This window comes from Puma concolor, chromosome A2, assembly GCF_028749965.1.
Source record: "Puma concolor isolate L17-30 chromosome A2, mPumCon1.1.hap2, whole genome shotgun sequence".
Classification (NCBI taxonomy): Eukaryota; Metazoa; Chordata; class Mammalia; order Carnivora; family Felidae; genus Puma; species Puma concolor.
In genome coordinates this window covers 128,664,226-128,682,478 of record NC_141668.1, presented here as the reverse complement: position 1 = coordinate 128,682,478, position 18,253 = coordinate 128,664,226, and the positions used below count along the sequence as shown (strand labels likewise).

Sequence of the window (18,253 nt, the reverse complement as noted above, 5' to 3'; positions counted from 1 at the left end):
GAATAAATTCTTCTTGAGGGTTTGAAGGTTGGCATGGGAATGCCTTTCTTTCCTAGATCTTATAATGGATGTGTGTAATTCGTCAAGTGTGGAACATATGCCTTGCTTTATTCACAAACTTTTAGAGAAGTTAATTGCCAGCCATCACCTTCAAAATCTGGCACCAGATTTTGATATTTAAATCAGTTGAGTAAGAATTAGTCAGTATTTAAAGCTTTGCAATTTCTTCCTAGTAAATACATTAATTTATTATCAAAATGAAATTTATTTCAATAGCATTTTAAGTTTTTTAAAACTTAGTATTATGCTTCATTAAATATCTTGGTAAGCATTTTAGGTTTTCACTGTATCTACATTTCAGAGTAGATTGTGAATTAAAGACATAAGTAGGCTGCCAGATAATATTAGTTTGTAAAAATTTTATTTGTGTTTTATTTGAGTAGCATTTAATGGAAAAATGTTTTCTGTATGTTCATTAGATTTGTGGTACTTTTACGTGTAGAAAAAAAGCATACTATCCTCCATGTGTTTACTTCATAGAGAAAAAAGTTTAGAACTACAAAACAAACTTACTTTTATTTATTCCATCTTGTCCTCCCTTTTAACTGGATTGTTGGCGCTTGTCAATGCCTTGAAAACACAAAAATGCATTGTGCATTCTGCTTTTACGACTTCTGGTTATTAGGTCTTCATGAAGACTTAAAAATAGCATCTTTCTTTCTCTAAGACACAAATAGCATCTTTCTTCCATTCCTGATATTCAACTGTTGCATGAAAGAACAGATATATGATATTGGATGAAATATCAAAAGAGAAACCTTTTCTTGGTTCATAATAACTGTTTCTGGTACTCTTATAATCATCAGTCTAATTTTGAGAATCAAAACTGAGCTGACCTCAAATGTATTTTTCACTGGATAAAGCAAACATGTTTGATGTACAAGAGTTATTGTTAATTACCTTGTGTGTAAGGTATTTATCAATTAATCAGTCTTAGATTTTTCCACCAAAAACAGTTTTCTTCTGGGCATGCATAATAGAAAAACACATTATTCGGGGCAGAGAGTTGTTTTGTACTTCCTCTTAAACAATTCATTCAAATTTAGATAAATTTTAAGTTCTTTTATTTTTAAGTGGACTAGCTATATTTATTCCACTTTGCTTTTTCAGATGCAAATGGTTAAGTGATCTGCATTCTAATCAGTAAAGAACCCAGTGACTAAATCATAATTTAATGATCTGTTCCTAGAGCGGTAATGATGCAAAATTTAGATCTGAAAAGAGAATTCTCATTTTTATCTAATTGGGCTGATCTTTCTGCAAAATCTCTGCAGGCCTCTATAGTTGTGCTAATAATAAAACACTGGGTGAAGCTGACATAATGAAAGATGCTATATTTTACTCAGGAATATGGATAATTAAAACGTATCTTCATATAAGAAATGACATTTTTGTGCATGTGATAATGTTCATTTTTTATTGAATTAGGGGAATTGTCAGTTTTACTAGATGTAAGAAGTAGGCGTTTTTGGTTTAAATGGTCTTATACACTTTAAGTAAATCGAAAGAAAAATAATCTTTTATGTTTACCTAGCTATGTACCATTTCCAGTGTTCTTTATTTCTTTCTAAAGATCTGAGTTTCATCTGGTATCATTTCCCCTCAGCTTTAAGAACTACTTTTAGCATTTTTTGGACTGCAGCTCTGATGGCTATAACCCTCTTTAGTTTCCTTTATTTGGAACTATGTTTATTTTGCCTTCATACTTGAAGAATATTGTCACTGAATCCAGAATTCTAGGTTGATTTCTTTTTTTGCTTCAGCACTTTAAACTTGCTCTTTACCTGTATGTAATGTGCTGCTTTTCTCTCTGTCTTCTTCCCACGTTTTATTTTTATCTTTGCTTTTTTGAAAACTTGATTATTATGCCCTTAAGTGGGGCTCTCTTTGCATTTATCCTGCTCAAAGTTTACAGAGGTCCTCGAATCTATAAGTTCCTGGCTTTCACCACATTTGGTAAAAATTTCTGCCATGATTTCTTCAAATTTACTTTTATGTTCCATGTCTCTCTTCTTTTGAGACTCCGCTTACATACATATTAAATATGTTAATGCTGTATTCATTTTTCTGCCTCTAATCTCTCTTTCATGCTGGAAAATTTATATTGATCTAGCTTCAGATTCACTGACTCTTTTCTCTGTCATCTCTAAACTGCTATTAAGCAAACTGAAAATTTTATATTTTTATCTTATATTTTTTCATATCTAGAATTTCCATTCAGTTTTTTTTTTTTTGTTTTTTTTTTTTTTTTTTTTTTTTTTAGAGATTTTATGTCTCTGCTTTGGTTGTCCTAATTTTATATTCATTGTGAGAATATCTTATTTCTATGATCATAATTATATTTGTGCTTTAAATTCCTTATCCACTATCTTCAATGCATGGATCATCTCACGGTTGATCTCTATTGGCTTCTCTTTGGGTGCAGATCACATATACTTTATCATATGTTGAGCCATTTTGGATTGTTTCTTGGGCATTGTAGATAGTCTGGATTCTGTTATGTTCTCCAAATAATATAGATTTTAATTTTATTTTTCTTATCAATTTTATTACCATAATAAATGTAGATAAGATCAAACTATAGTCTCCTTTGTAGCGGATGGTTGACATCTCAGTTCATTTCTTTTGGAGTCTCGGCAGAGCTGTTTCAAGACTTTCCTACTAATGTGTATTTCAGAGGATAGCCAAAGATGGGGCAGTGTTAATACACAGAATCTGGGGTTCATTCTCCCTGGCTCTCTCCTTTATGGGATTCCCCCTCTTCTTTTTTAGTTGGTCTGGTTGTACAATCTCTGTTCTCTGTTTCTTCAAGTTTTCTTTGCCTATTTTACCCATTTAGCATGGACAGATTGGGTCCTGCCCTCCAGCTCAAACCTGTAAACCAGGAAACTCATTCAATGTTGTCTCCTTCCTCCAACTGTCTCCCCTCTCCAGTACTGTTTGTTTGGGGTCACAGTGCTTTCAGGTATTATGTTTTATATTTTTTCTGTACTTTGTAGTTTTTTTACCTGCAGGAAGGTTAGTTCTGGGAAAAAAAAAAAAAAAGACATTACTAGAGGTCTACAAGTTCACATTGGAAAGAATTACTAATTTTTATGCTTGGTAACTTCTGTATGTCTTCTTCAGAAAACTGTATCAGAATATTTTAGGGACCCTGGAAGAGTTCAGATTTTCATCATTAAATTTCCTTCCTTATTCATATTTGAGAAATTAAAATCTGCTTAATTTTAAGAAACTTTGAAGATGGCTTCTATGTGCAAGATAGGAAATCCTGCAAGTGTGTTTTATATTTATATTAGTGTGGATGTACGGAGCTATAGGAAACAGGATATGAGCTGATAAATTTTGCCTGTATGGGAGAAACACTATATATGGGCAATAATAAGTGTTATGTAAAACTCATGCCTGCTTATGAGCCCTTAAATATTTTATGACGAGCTGCCAAAAAACTACCTAAGTGAGGTCCACATCAAAAAAGGTGGCAGCCCCTGGGTTATCCTGGGTTTCTGGGCTGCTACATTGGTTTACGGCACAGCGGGGGCAGTCCATGTCAAACGACCTCCATGGTGAGCAGGGATCTGCTGGTATGTGGAAGGCCCTCAACTACTTTGTAGTGCTCCCTGGACTGGGAGTGAGCAGGCTGAACATCTTCCTGAAGTCACATCATGGAGAGTAGAAGAAACCCAAGTTGGTCGCCAACCCCCATCTCGGCATCAGGTCCAACCCCTTTCCCTGGGGAGATGGTAGTCCTACTCTATTCCATAACTCTCACATGAATCTACTTCCTATCGGCTAGAAAGCTGAACAAAGTGAACCTGGACCACTACCCAGTGGGAACCACGGCACTGGTTTGGACCATGACTCTGCACACAGACAAGTTTACGGGACCTTAAGCTAACCTTGCTTGCTTGTATCAAATGATGACCAGGATACTGATCTTCCATCCCTTTGCTTATGGCCGGAGATGGCTTAAATCAATAACTTAGATTGGTCCACGGGGGATAGAGGGGACACACCAAAAAACTACCTGACTGAGAAAGTTGCAGAAGCTTGAGGAACCAATGCCCATAAGATGAGGGAAATATTTCTTGTCAATATAAACAGGAAATTCAGAACCCTTGCTGTAGTGTATTGTACTGTGGCATGGAGTTTAAATGCCTTATTGGGTTTGTCTGTTTACCATATTCTTTTTTTTTAAGGTTTATTTTTATTTTTATTTATTTCTTTAATGCTTATTTTTGAGAGCGAGAGAGGCAGAGGTGGGAGGAGTGCAGAGAGAGGAAGAGAGAGACCATCTCAAGCAGGCGCCGCATGGTCAGCACAGAGCTGGATGTGGGGCTTGAACGCACAGACCATGAGATCATGAGCAGAGCTGAAATCAAGAGTCAAACACTTGACCGACTGAGCTACCCAGGTCCCCCTGTGTACCATATTCTGAAAAACAATATGAAAAAAATAGATTGATAAAAAAATAATAAAAAGGTTTTAAATTTAAAATATAAAGAAATAGATTGACAAGTCTCATTTAACCCCTGAAAGAATAAATTCCATGCAATGCCTGTGAATAACTGAGTTTGTGAAAGAAGATTTTACCTCCATTTTGACCTCAGTCTGTACTTTCTAACAGATTGGGTTCTTTCCAGCTAATTTTTTAACTCAGGCAAAAGACCTGGTGTGCAAAGTATCCCATGATGGGAACCCAAACCTCAAGCAATAACAACAGCCCTGACATCAGCAAGACCCCATGTGATTGACTCCAGGATGACTAATGTTACCTTTACTGCTCACCTGCAAGTATCCACTGACCTTTGTCCCGCATTGTCCTTATATAAACCTAGAAGTACTTTCAGCACTTTGGAGACTGTCTTTGAGATGTTAGTCCACAATCTTCCAAGTGTTGGCCTCACTAAAATAATCCCTTTTTTGTTTCACTGCCACTAATCTCTCAACCTTTGGATTTTGTCAGTAGCTGGCTGAATATGTTCTGTTTGGGACCCCCAGAGCCAGGTGCTCTTGCCCCCTGGGGTCTCAGTTACATTTGGGTCTGTGTTAACACAGTATATCACATATTAGCAATTTGTGATTTAAATGCATGTCTGCTAATTAATTTATTTTGTAGGAAACAAAGTCCATTGAAAGTGTGAATTATGGCCCCTAAACACGATGGCATGGAAAGGACTAGTTGTTCCATGGCTCTTTTTAAAACTGCTAAAAATATGCCCCCCCCCCCCACAAACGTACCATTATATTGTAATTAAAAAAAAAAAAAAAAAGCACCTGGGTGGCTCATTCAGTTAAGCATCTGACTCTTGGTTTCATCTCAGGTCATGATCTCATGGTTCATGTGTTCAAGCACTGCATCAGGCTCCATGCTAACAGTGCACAGCCTGCTTGGGATTCTCTCTCCCTCCGTCTCTGTGCCCCTTTCCCGCTCTCTCTCTCTTTCTCCTTCTCTCAAAATAAATAAAGTTAAAAAAAAAAGCCCCCATGCATGTTTAGATTTATGCCAAACTTTAAACTAAGAACAGAAGGATGGCAAATATCCAGCATGTGAGAATCATTTCTTGTGTAATATCAATGACAGGCATCATTAATAATCACTTTGTGTTTTTTCCAGCCAAACTTGGATACCCGGTTGGAACCCTTTGGACATAGTATTTCAAGGAGTCACTACCAGTCAGAAGAGTTATCTCATGAAAGGAAGACTTTTTGTCTAAAGAACCTATCCAAAGGGAATGATTTTACTTAGGAATCTATGGCGAATAAAAATGATTTTGATGTCAGGAATCAGGAAACTAACTCAAACTAGTTGGTTACTGTATTTTTTCATTCACTTAGCTACCTAGTCAAGATGCATTTTAGTTTAAGCTTTTAATAAACAATAAGATTTCAGCTATTTGAAGAACTAAGTCTTCAAATAAAGTGTCAAGTATCCGTCTTTTCTTTTCCCTGCGGTGGTTTTATTCTCAGGCATGCTTCTTCTAAGTGGTGGTAAGCAGCCACCTTCTCTATATCATGCCTCCTGAGCAATCTTGTGCTTTTTCCTGATAGTTCAAGCATACATCCCTTGTAGGTCTTTCAGTAGCTACTTCTGAGTTTGATGCTTTTCATTGCTCTAATCACCATAGACAGAGGGATGGGAAATATGTGGTTTGTACCTGTGTCACTTACCTGGACTAGCGGTAGATAGGGAGTATTGGCATCAGCCTCTGTCAGCCCACATAAACATAGATGTTATTTCCTAGGATTCGTTGACTTGTACAAATGTCTAGAAATGGTGGGCAAGCAGAAAATAATGGAAACCTATTGTACCATCCATTCTTATTTTTCTTGACTGTTCTGAAATTGTTCTGATAATAGAGATTACAATGGCATTAATTAGGTCAAAGACTAAACAGTTATAATATAGACACTGGCTTAAAGAATAGGGAAGTTCACTTCTTTATGGCAATATGTGGGCTCTGATTCCTACAGTCACCAGGGACTCGGGATAATGGGGGTTCTTTTGTCATCATCAACATGCATATTTCATTCTTTGAGGCTAGCTACAAGGAAAAAGAGGAGTGAATCTAGATTATCTTTAAGATGACCTTGTAGTTGTCAATAGGATTTCTCCTCATGTCCCTTTCTTGAGAACCTAGTGGTGGAGCTAAACTGGGTCACAAGGGTAGGTGGATATGTGCCCAGGAAGTAAAAGAACAGATTGCAGGGTGAGGGGGTCAGGGCAAAGAGACAAGCAACCAAAAGCCTGCCACAAGCTCTTAAACGAAGGAGAATTAGTGAGCCTCTCCTTTTTCTCTAGCACGTTTCCTTTATCCTGAGAGTGGGACAACACCAATTTCCAAAATCAATAGGACAAAATAGATGGAAGAAAAGGATCAACTAAGACCCTCATTTCAGCTATTTGTCTCTCTAAAGATTAGCCGTTATTCTTCTGGTGTCATTCACCATCTCACTATTCAGCATTTATCTTGTTGGCTGTAGCAGAATTGGAATAAATACAATTGTCCTTCAAGATGGCAGTGGCCTGTCATTTCTAAAATCATACATGATTAAGAATATACTGTACTAATTATTAACGAGATTAAGAATATGTGTGTGTGTGTGTGTGTGTGTGTGTGTGTGTGTGTGTGTGTGTATACATATATATAAATTCTAGGCCACTAGCCTGTTGTACAATCTCAAGAAAGTTTCTGAACCTTGCCCTCCTCAAGTATAAAAGGAAGAATATGCTTTCTGAGGTAACTTACAGATTGAAAAGATTTTATATTATGTTGGATATAGAGAGGTTTAAATGAAATTCTCATCCTCCAAAAATATGAGAATTTTTTCCAACAAATATGAATTCATACTATAAACCTGTTCTCAGGCCTTTGAGATAAGAATCACCAATAGGAGAGTCAGCTAGTCATAATGGGCATTCGAGCATTTCTGATCGGAGGACCAGAAATCTTTCTGATCTTTTACAAGTAATCAACAAATGCCTTAAAGTATGAGGTTTGATAACACTTAGCATGATCATAGCTACATAAGTATAATGTTATTAATGGCCATAAATTACCTAGCCCTTTAAAAAATCCGTCTAGTGAAAACATCTGGTTCAGTGACCTCCTAAGGCTGAATCACACGTATTAATGATCCAGGGCGCGAAAGACAAGATTTCACCTTTTTATTTGTTTCAGAATGATTGCCCTTTGATTTTTAATACATGTCTTTTTGTTCTTGTATTAAAGGGCAAGTTAAAGGAGTATCGACACTGTCGGTTTAACTCTGCAGAATTAATATGGTCTTCTTTAGCTTTCTTAATATCCAAGCTGAGGGTAGCTGCTTTGCACTTCCAAGGTTGCCTTTGAGGACCTATCCCTCAGTGGAACATCGTGCTTTCCTTTATTACAGTAGTTGGCCAGAAAACCCCTGTGGATGTGTGACTATTCAGAACTGCTAGACTGAAATGCCATTTCAAAAACTACAGCTCTTCTGCTAAACAATTTTTCTAGGAACACTGCCATATCACTAGCTACTCGGCTTTGCCAAAAGGCAATACTCCTCCAATGGTCCCAGCTCTGGGAATGATACCAAATGATGGTTCAAGCTGGGGATAGGCAGTAAATCAGCAGTAAAAGCTGAAAAATACTCCAGCTTTTAATACCCTTTCTCTTTTTTCCAGATGACTGGCCTATCTCTCCCACCTTCTGCTTCTATTCATGAAAGACTTCCTTTCTCCCCTTCATTTGTGGTTTGATGGTCGTATTTTTATTTTACATGGCCTCGCTCAATTGTGAGTGATAAATTCACACCTTTCAAAGCTAATGCAGCCCTATTTCCATGTGACTGGTAAGAATCTAGTCTTTCTCTAGCACTCACGTGCAACTGTGTGATGCCTGATAGATTAGGATTGTTGAATGGGAACTGAGTCTGAACAAAGTGTCAGACAGGAGGATGGGAGCCAAGAGAGGGTTTCAAAGCAGCAGCAGAAGGTAGCTTCACCAAATATCCACTCTGGTTGAAGGCTGCCTTCTGGTCTTGGGCTCCAGCCTTTCAGGAATCTGATGCTGTGAGCTGTTTAAGTTCCTTGAGTCAGAAAGCCTACATTTGTTACCTGCCTTTGGAAATGTGTGTGTGTGTGTGTGTGTGTGTGTGTACATTTATACATTATCCTATGTTATCCTTGGAGATAACATCTATGAGGTGTTTCTTGGACGTGGAGATTTAAATCATCTGCTTCTCTTTTTCATTTCTTTAAAAAGACTTACTTAGTTGCCTGAAATTCTCTGTTTTAAATCTTGTTTTCCTTTGTTGGTTAACCATTTGTCTTCCTTCCTCCATTCCTTCTTCCCTTCCTCTTTCCTGCCTCCTTTTTTCCCTGTGTATTTTTCCCTATTTCCCTCACTTCAGATTTATTTGACTGGGGTAAAATGTGTTGTGTATATACAGACTTCATGGCTGTCCCTTGTAAGCTTTGGACTTACTATTGGGCTATTATTTCCTCATTTATATGCAGTGTCAGAGACTCAGAAGTCTGTTGTTTCCTTTTGAAGAAAACTCATATTTAAGAATAGACACTTCATCTTTTTGTTTCAAGTATTATGCCTTGGAATCCTTAACACATTTTTGGATATTTGACTTAAAAAGAAGCAGGTAGCCTTGTTGAGTTTTCCACTGTACCCTAGCACCTTGAACACTAACTGATCAATACTAGGATCTCATTCTTTCTTTCCCTATATATCTTTTAATAATGATCTTAATGTCAAGCAAACAAATCATAGAGAAAAGGAGAGCTCTATGTTGAAGAGTATTCTGTTGGTCTGGCCAGGAATGAGTTCTGAATCTTTTGTTCAGAAAATGTTTACCCAGACGGTGCTCACCTTCTGAGATCACCTCAGCTTTTGGGTCTCCTTGACTTTGGAAGTGTTTCCCTATATTTTCCCTGTAGGAATTTTATTCAATATTCTATCTTTGTTTCTACTTTACAAAACATGCCGTGTGAATAATGATGCCCCGGGCAAAGAAATTACTACTCTAGCAGTACAATTTAAGCTCAGGACAAATCCTGCCCTCACTTGCATTTGCAATTTGCAATGCAGTCAGTAAGAATTGGGCCCACACATGAACTGACAGAATCAGGGCTCCAAGGTTAGCAATTATTAAAGTTTAAAAGTCCATTAATTCATTTTCAAAATATTTTATTCAGTTGCTTCTGAAGCAGAATTCTGAATTGCCTTCCCTCTTGCTGCTACTATAGTGGTATCCAACTCTGAGGGGAGCTCACAGCTCTAAATGTCCTCATTGTTCAAGCACAAGAGGAGAACAAAACCCGACTGTAAAGTCAATCTTACTGCCTTAGTGGAGTAAAAATTAGAAGTCAATGATTCTCTTACCATCAAAGAGAACTTAAATTCAACAGAATTTTTTAAGTGGTATTGCGTGAAAAAAAAAAAAAAACCAACAAAAAAGATGTATAAATAACTTACCCTGCAAAAGCCTGTAACTTTTCCAAATCAATTTTGGAATCCTACAGTAAAATTTACATGCTTTGGTGGAATTGATAAGGGATCAGAAATGGCCTTTTACATTGGAAATGAGCACACCGGGCTTTCTTCTACCCTATAGTAGCGAATTAATACAGAATAGGTACGAAAAAAACTTTACGGAATAATGTGGTAAAAATACAGACCATAGGTATTAAGACAAAAATTTTAAAAGTGGTTAACAGTGAAAGGTGCCCAAATTTATGTATGTAATAATTTGGCAGCTTACTGTAGTAGCATCTTTTGCAAATTAAATAGGAAGCCCCATCACACCTATAAATGGGGCAGGAAAGCAAAAAGAATATTTTTAATAGGTACATGGCACCACACCCTTCCAACATGCAGCGATGAGGGAAAACCAGACTGGCGACCCGTGTCTAGAATATGTACTGAGTGAAACCATCGGGAGGGGGAGGGCTTTTTTTTTTTTTTTTTTAAATTCTTTTTTGCAGATAAAAGGGACAGCGATCCTACCTCTTTTGACCATAAATGTTGAAAACGACGAGCGAAGTTTTGGCTTCGTCCCTTGCTTTTCAGCATGGAATACAAAGTCTTAAGCCTGTAGCTCTCCCTGTCCCAAGGGAGTGTGCTAAGGGAGGGAAAATAGGCGGCGTGGGTGAGGGGTGGCGAAGCAGAACCGAGGGAGAGAGGAGAGGCGCTAGCCAGCCTCTGCCCGGAGGGCGTGGATCCCAGCGCAAGCCAGAACAGGTCCTGCGTTCTCGCGGCCACTGCCAGCAGCGGGCGGGGCCCGGCAGGATCTCCGCGGGCAGACTCGCGTGTGGATCAGCAGCGAGCAGCCGGCAAGAAACTCCCTTGGATCCGCTAGGAGCTGTTGGACCCTGCACGTCTCTCTCCCGCAGCAAGGCAGCTTGGGGGAGAAGTTTCCCCGAGGGAAGGTACGGAACCGAGCTAAGGCCGAACGCTCAGGTGTGCCTAGGTGGGGGTTAATTTGCATCTGTTTTGCTAGCCCTGCGGGTTCTCCCAGTTCGCCGGGTAGTCAACTCTCTGGGCGTGATGGAAGGCGGATTAAGGGTTTGCGCCTGGGAGGGGTCAACTCACTGTGGGTAGGAAATGGTGCGCAATCTGGGCTTCATCCTTGCCTAAAAGTGGGGTGGCCCGAGGTCCCTCAGCCCTAACCCGGGAAGAGACACCCCCTTTCCCAGCCCCGCCCCCTGGTGGCTGAGGCTGTATTCCAACACAGCTCTGGGTTATTCGGATAGAGTGAACCGGGTCCGCGAATCCTCCGGCTCCCACTTTCTCCTCCTGGTTACGGGTAGGTTGACCCTCGGTCTTTCTTCCAACCCTCCTCCCTTCAGTGCTCCCTATCCTCTGGAGAGGATTCCAGACCCTCCCAGAGATTGCAGCCCTCTCTTTCCAGTAGGGGGTCGGCGGTCTAGCTGGGTTTGGGATCAATCCTGGTCTCACTCCCCCCTGACCCGGACCATCTCTAGGGTCGTAGAGCATTTGCTCTCTTCCGCACCCCATTCTGCCCCTATCTTGATCCCATTCTCAGGGGAGAATCCCAGGTACTGGTTGGGGTTCTGTATACGCCGCCAGCTTGGAAAGGGAGCTCTGTGGACAGCAGGGTTAAGGGGGGCAAGAAAGCCGGGAGGTTCAGGACTTCCACCTCCCCAGACCACCGTGGGGGCTAGAAGCCAGGCCGGGGGCGTGGTTGCCATGGCTCCCTGGTAGCTGAGCCGGTGGAGCTAGAGATGCCAGTCACGGATGGTCCCTTCTTCCTCTTTGTGCCTCTCTCTCTCTCATTTTTTTCTTTTTCTTTCTTTCTTTCTTTTTCTTTTTTTTTTTTTTTTTTCTTTTGAGAGTATGCGTAGGGAGGGAGAAAGTGATTAATTTGGAGAGCAGGGATTGGAGCCGGGAAGCTGAGAGGCTGGGGGACGCCGGCCCCTTCATTCCCATTCCTCTTGCTCGCTGTGGGAGCCGCACTTTGGAATTCCAGCGAAAACCTGAGGGCCAAAGAAGCCGCTGCCGCGCGGGCCCAGGTACCCACGCTCCGAGCCGCGCCCTGGGGCGAACGCGGGGTGGGGGTCCGGCTGTCAGCGAGAAGGCGGGCAGGGGATGGGGTGGAAGGCGAGCGGCGGAGGGCAGGTGTCTAGTGGCACAGCGGGGCTAAGCGAGGGGCGCTGGGGTTCAGCCCCGCCCTGGAGAACCTTTTGAGGGCACCCCCCCCCCCCAAGGGCCGGCAAGTGGCCGCCTGGGCACGCGCGTGCGTGACGGCGCGCTCTCTGGAACGCCCGTGGTGAGAGGGGGGTGTGGGGGAGTGGGTGGGTGGCATGTGCGCGTGCGCGCGGAGGTGGGCAACTGGTGATCCACCTGGGCTCACGGAAGGCAGAGTCTCTGGCGGCGCCCAGGTGGGTTCCAATTCCAGCTCCAACGTCTGTGATGTGTGATTTTGGACGAGCCATTTAACTCCTCCAGGCCTCGGTTTCCCCTTTTAAATAGTAACGAAAATATCAATACGTTACTTTTTGGGTTTTTGCAGGACTGCAATGAGATAATCCAAGAAGATAGTTTAGCCTAGTGTTTAATGCTTAATAAGCACCTTGGTTTAGTTATGATGGGGTTACTGTTATTATTAATTAATCTTCAATTTATTTAGATAGGGTGCATTCTTATTTCTCCGCATCTTTATTTAAGACAAAGTACTGTGTTTTCTAATTTTGGAGGATACCGACAGATATTAAATATTTCTGCCCCGTGCAACTACCTGCGTAGCTCTGGAGTGCAGCAGATTGGAATATACAAAGTGACCAACTGCTGGTCAAGATGGCTTGTCAGACGTTGTTGGAAAGAAAAGCTTAGAAAGCTATTTGGGGAAACTTTTAGTGACAAGGAAAAGAAAGAGTTTATTCTAGAGCTTGTGTGTAAGATTCCATTTCCTCTTTCATAGGCTGATGTTCTAGTTGGGTTTGTCTTAATTCCAGTCTCTTGTGATGGACCAGCTTCTGGCTTTCATAATTTAACTTGGTTCTAGAGTCTAGTGTATAACCCAGCTTCCTTTTTTATGGCCTCAAGTGCTGCAGTGGATTTACTTCTAGTAATGGCAGAGCACAGTGTGTAGTCGTTCCTCACAAGCACCTGAATATTGTCAGTGAATAAATAGAGACAAATAGTTATTTCTTGGCAAGTGTGAGTACTGGCTATGGCAGTTCATTAAAAATCTCTTTCTGGGCAAGTGTTTACCACATCACTGTAGAAGAGTAGGACTATCATGATTAATACATGTTTTTTTTTCAGTTTCTGCTCTGTTGCATCTATACTTACAGATGTGTTCCTTAAAAAAGAAAAAGCTGCAGGTGTTTATTGCTACCTCATGGTTTTATTAGGTGGTCTAACTAATCCAGTGATGAGCAAAACATTCCATGAACCTAATTGTGAGACTGACAGGATTTGATATTGTGCATAATATGTTTATTACCTTTGAGTTAATTAATCCCATTTACTGAATTAGCTCTAAATACATTTTAAAAATATCACTTACTTGTTAAAATGTAGGCATGTCTTGGTGGATCTGAAGGAAGTAAAACCGGACAGATGTCCCCATCCCCAAGTTCCTTATGATTTTATAAAATAGACCTCACCTTGGAAAATATTTGCTGGATAAACTATAGTTTACTTTTGAATATTTTGAAGATAGGTTCTTTGACCTAAAATTGCTTTGTTGAAATAATTAGGCTGATTGCTTTTTTTAGGGAGAATTAAGTAAGAGTAGTGATCAAGATTGATTTACAATTCTACTAGTTTTTTTTTTTTTTTTTTTAATCTCATAAAAGAAAATTAAGTAATAGAGGGGGTTGAATGTCATCAGATTTGAAGGAATGAGTGTCAGGAAGCCTTGTGAGTATCAGTTCAGATAGTAGAGTATTGCTTTAAGTTTGACTTTTGCATGACAACACCCTCTTCTTCACCGTGAATATGTCATCTTTAAAAGGTACCTTGAGGAATTAGTGTGACAGCTTGCCTGAAATTCATGTGATCATTTACATATTGTTTCCCTGGCGCCTTGGCATTAAATGTTTCATTTGTTGGAAATTATTTTGCCCTTTGATTTATGACAGCCAGCAGTGCCATGGAGCCTAATACATTGTAGAAACCAAAATTTGGCTTTTCACTGTTTTGTATTTTCCCCTAAAAATCTAAGCAGTGATGCATATGGATAGCTTAAGTTTGGCCAAAGACAAAGGGTAACGTGGAAAATCATGACACATGTGGAGGTACTGAGTCCTGAATTTGGGAAGCTAATTGACATGCAAAGGTATAAGCTAGAGGAGGGAGTTGTCTCCATACTAAGGGTGTTTTCAATGATGTGCTGTATTATCTGATTCAATCAGTGTTGCTTGTTACTTTTTCAAACCGAGACCTAGAATACTATATTTTCAATTATGAACATTTTGATTACAGCTTCATTGTAACTAACTAATTTAGTCTGAAGAGAATGCAATTATTATGGTGATTTACATACAATATGCTAAGTTAACATAGCTAATGAGTGAAAGCATAATATTCTTTCTATTCATTCCTGGAAAAATATTGTGCTAAGCATTCTTTCAAAGAAAAGATTACATTATTCGCCAGCATTTTATGTCTACCTACAAGTAGGATTGGCATTGAGCCATTTTCTCTGCTATTGAAGTGAAATCTCTCACATTTTAGCGACTATGCCTCTCCCCCTGTTTGGGGTGAAAGGGAGAATGGAAACAATTCCCAATTTAATTAGATATGGTGCTTTCTCCTTTCTCTACATCTTTATTGGAGGAAAGATTCTGTATTTTCTAATTTTGGAGGCTGGTTAACACCTTAAACATTACTAATTACTGCAGTTTATTTTATGTGTGTCGCAATAGTGTAGTTAGTTAATTATAGCTTTCTCATTAGCACCATGTAGAGAATAATGAATTAACACATCCCTTTGATCGAAAGAACATCTAAGTTTATCTTCTGAGAATAAAAGTGTTATTGTGTTACCGAAAGTCACTATAATTTCCCCAAGAAACAAATTGGTCGGAATTCTCTAGCACTGGGATAGGAAGCTTGATGAATGAGTTGGATTGATCACAAACAAGAGGGAGTAGAGCTGTGGTTGCTTGGCAACCTAACATTATTCTGCAATTTCCTCTGGTATATTTATCCAGTAAACTAGAAAATTCTGTTTTGTTAACGAATGTTTTTAGTCACTGCACAAATAGACCATAACTAATTGAGATTTTATGTATTGTGGATAAAAAATGATCCTGCTTACCTTCCTATTGTGTTTAGATAATGAAAATACAAAGAGAATGCATATTGTTTTCAGTTTGTAAAATCTTGTGTAAAAAATGTTATTTTAATTTTCATAATAGTTTGTTCCTACCAAAAGATTACAACTTGTTTATCTCTTCAGAAGTCAGATTATTAGGAGTGTGTGTGTGTGTGTGTTTATGTGTATTTATACACAATTTTTCAAGAAGAATCAGAGATAGAATTTGAACTGAGATGAATTCTTCCAAAATTGTGGTTTGTTGCTTGAACTGGCAATATAGGTAAATTGAAGAAGGTATAAATATCCAATCTGAGTGATACTAGCAGATGATGATAATAATAAATGTACTGAGTTTGACAGTTATAGACATGTGCTCTGTTCTTTGACCAGAGTTTCTTTTCCTGGTGATCATAATCATTCTCCCTTCTGTTGCATCTCATTTTCACCATAGTTGCAAAGTAGGAGCTCAGCAAATCCATCATCTGCCCATCTTCTAATCTAACTCTCCCCGACTCCAGGGTTTGGGATAGAACACTTTGCTATTCAGCTGTGAATTTTAGTGTGCATCAAAATTCCCTTCTCAGATCTTAACTTTCTTGAGGGAATACGTTCCATTTTATGCATCTCATAAACCTTATATTGTGTGGCACAGTGGGAAGGAAGCAAACTGGTGTGGTGGTTAAATGCACTGGCTATAGTAATCAGGCTGCCTGGGTTCAAAATCACAGTCTGCTAACTCCTTGGTATGTGGCCTTGGCTAAGTCATTTTAATCTAACACTGATTTCTTCTATGAGATGGAGGTTAATATACATGCCCAGCTTGTGTGTGTTATTATGAACATTATGTGGGGCAATCTATATAGACAGTTTAGTAGAACTTATTAAGCACTCAATGAATTCTGGCTTTTAATTATAATTATTATTATCCATCTATTCCATATTCAGTTTATGAATGGATAAAGATACAGAGATGTGCGTGTATACCTATGTATATGAATCAGTGTGAACCATCATCATGGCACAATCAAATGGAAAACTGTTGATACTTACATCAATTATGCACACATAGACTAATAGTGGTTGTTCCACATACTTCAAAGATTCTAAGAGTTCTGGTTCTCAGGCTTGACTGAAATGAGAATCACCTGGAGATCTTTGTAAAACTACCAGCCCAGATGAATCCCATCAGCATCCCTGGGGATGATGACTAAGACTTGTGGATTTTTGAAAGCTTTTGGTGATGGTAATGTAACTTGGGGTTGAGTACCACCAACATAGATTGGGGTAGACATTCTTTAACATCATGTTGGCCTGAGGCATGTTGGCCTTGGTGTTGTGAAATGTGTTTGAAAAAGAAAAAAAAAAAAAAAGCTTTGGCAAACCTCTGAGGTTTTTCTTACTAATCCCTTTGGTTTAAACAGCACTTTATTCTCTGAAGAGCTCAAATGCAATTTTCATTTACTGTGTATTATTTCATTTCTCAGCCAAATGTCTCTGTGAAGATGGTAGGAAAGAAGTCATTATCCTGATTTTGCAGATGAATGGAGTGAGCCCTACTGAAATTAGATGATTTGATTAGATTGATACATTTCGAACAGACCCAGATATCCAGATTCCTGTTACTTTCGAGTCTGGATGCTTCTGTGTTTTACCTCAAGTTTTCAAATAAGGGAGAGAGAATTATATTTTTAGGACTAAATAATTGTGTAATAAAGGGATGCTAGAGATGTGAATTTCTACCTTGTTGTAATTACACACTGCAATGAAAAGCACATTTTTTTTTCTAAAGAAGACTCTATTTAGGATCCAAACCCTGAACCTAGCCTACACATGTGTTTTGTTAGGAGTGTTTAAGAAATATTTCAGCCAATATGTAAAAACCAGGGATTTTACATAAAAATTTGTATTTCTGATTTATCTTAAAAACCTTGACGTTCTCACAGTCTTGAACCTGAGTGTCCAGAGAGTGCTGTTGGCAGTCTTAAAGGACCCAGAGTTTTGTGTCTTCTCTGGGTAAAACGTGGTCTCTTCTTGTTCTTACTTTTATTTTTTTCTTATGTATAAATCATACTCAAAGGGGTTAATTGAAGGGAGTTTCAAGAAGCAACCACATCTTTTTAGACAGGCTTGAGAGAACTCAAAAAGGGCTGCTGAAGAGCTGCCCCTCATCCAGTGAGAGAGACAGTAGATGAGGGAAGTTACTAAGGAGGTGAGAGCAGTAGCCTAGGGAAAGGCCACCAGACAGGACCTGTGGCTTTTCGGAGAGAACCAGCCACGGTCAAGTGGGAGATGCAGATCTTCTCCTTTCTCAGAGTAGCCGAACCAACCAGAAGTCAGACGGCAGGGGAGCCTGATTGGTCTGCAGAGACTAGTTTCCTCTGCACAGAGGAGGATGGAGGAGGGTGGAGAATGGATTGGAATCTGGCAGGTTAATGAAGAACATTCAGCACACCTTGAAGCCTTAAAATGTATGGAACAAGGGGTAATGAGGAAGGAGAAGGTTTGAATTGCCAAAAGTGGAACAAAATGGAGAACCATTAAATGTGCATTCAGTACCATCTTCTCCCACTTTCCTTGGTCGTTGCTTTCTTTGCCCTTCTTTCATTTCCCTAGGTGGACATGCTCCCATTCACAGGTAGGTTTCAGCTGCAGCCTCCAGACTTCCAAACAATTTTGTCCGTTCCCCTGCATATAATCTCCCCTTTCCAAGATGAGAGCTGATACAGCACAGACACTAATGCAAAAGGCTTATTGTAGCCTCTATGGTAACAGGTTTGCATTTTTAGCAGAAGTTCTTCCTTCACAAAAGCTTTTGCTGAAGTGGTAAATGTAAGACTAGAGATTGCAGATATTATGCCTGCGAAGGAGACACACCCTCAGATAACAGTCCAGCAGCTTAAAGTCACTG

General features: G+C 39.5%; 2 protein-coding genes across 3 annotated transcripts in view; both read left to right on the top strand.

Annotated features, from left to right (window-relative positions):
- Positions 1 to 10,552: 10,552 nt before the first annotated feature.
- Positions 10,553 to 18,253, top strand: part of LOC147583498 (uncharacterized) — a 50,433-nt gene continuing 42,732 nt past the window's right edge. Inside the window, exon 1 of one of the 2 annotated variants that reach the window (XM_086697582.1) lies at positions 10,553 to 11,015. In XM_086697582.1, coding sequence (XP_086553708.1) covers positions 10,578 to 11,015 — 438 coding nt within the window. In that variant the 5' untranslated portion in view covers positions 10,553 to 10,577. Of the gene's footprint in view, positions 11,026 to 18,253 lie in introns of both variants that reach the window. The other variant, XM_086697581.1, reaches the window with a different exon arrangement.
- The window catches only part of CHL1 (cell adhesion molecule L1 like), a 201,244-nt gene continuing 193,852 nt past the window's right edge, over positions 10,862 to 18,253 (top strand). Inside the window, exon 1 of the mRNA XM_086697580.1 lies at positions 10,862 to 10,984. The gene's annotated coding sequence lies outside the window, so the exon portion shown is untranslated. The remainder of the gene's footprint in view (positions 10,985 to 18,253) is intronic.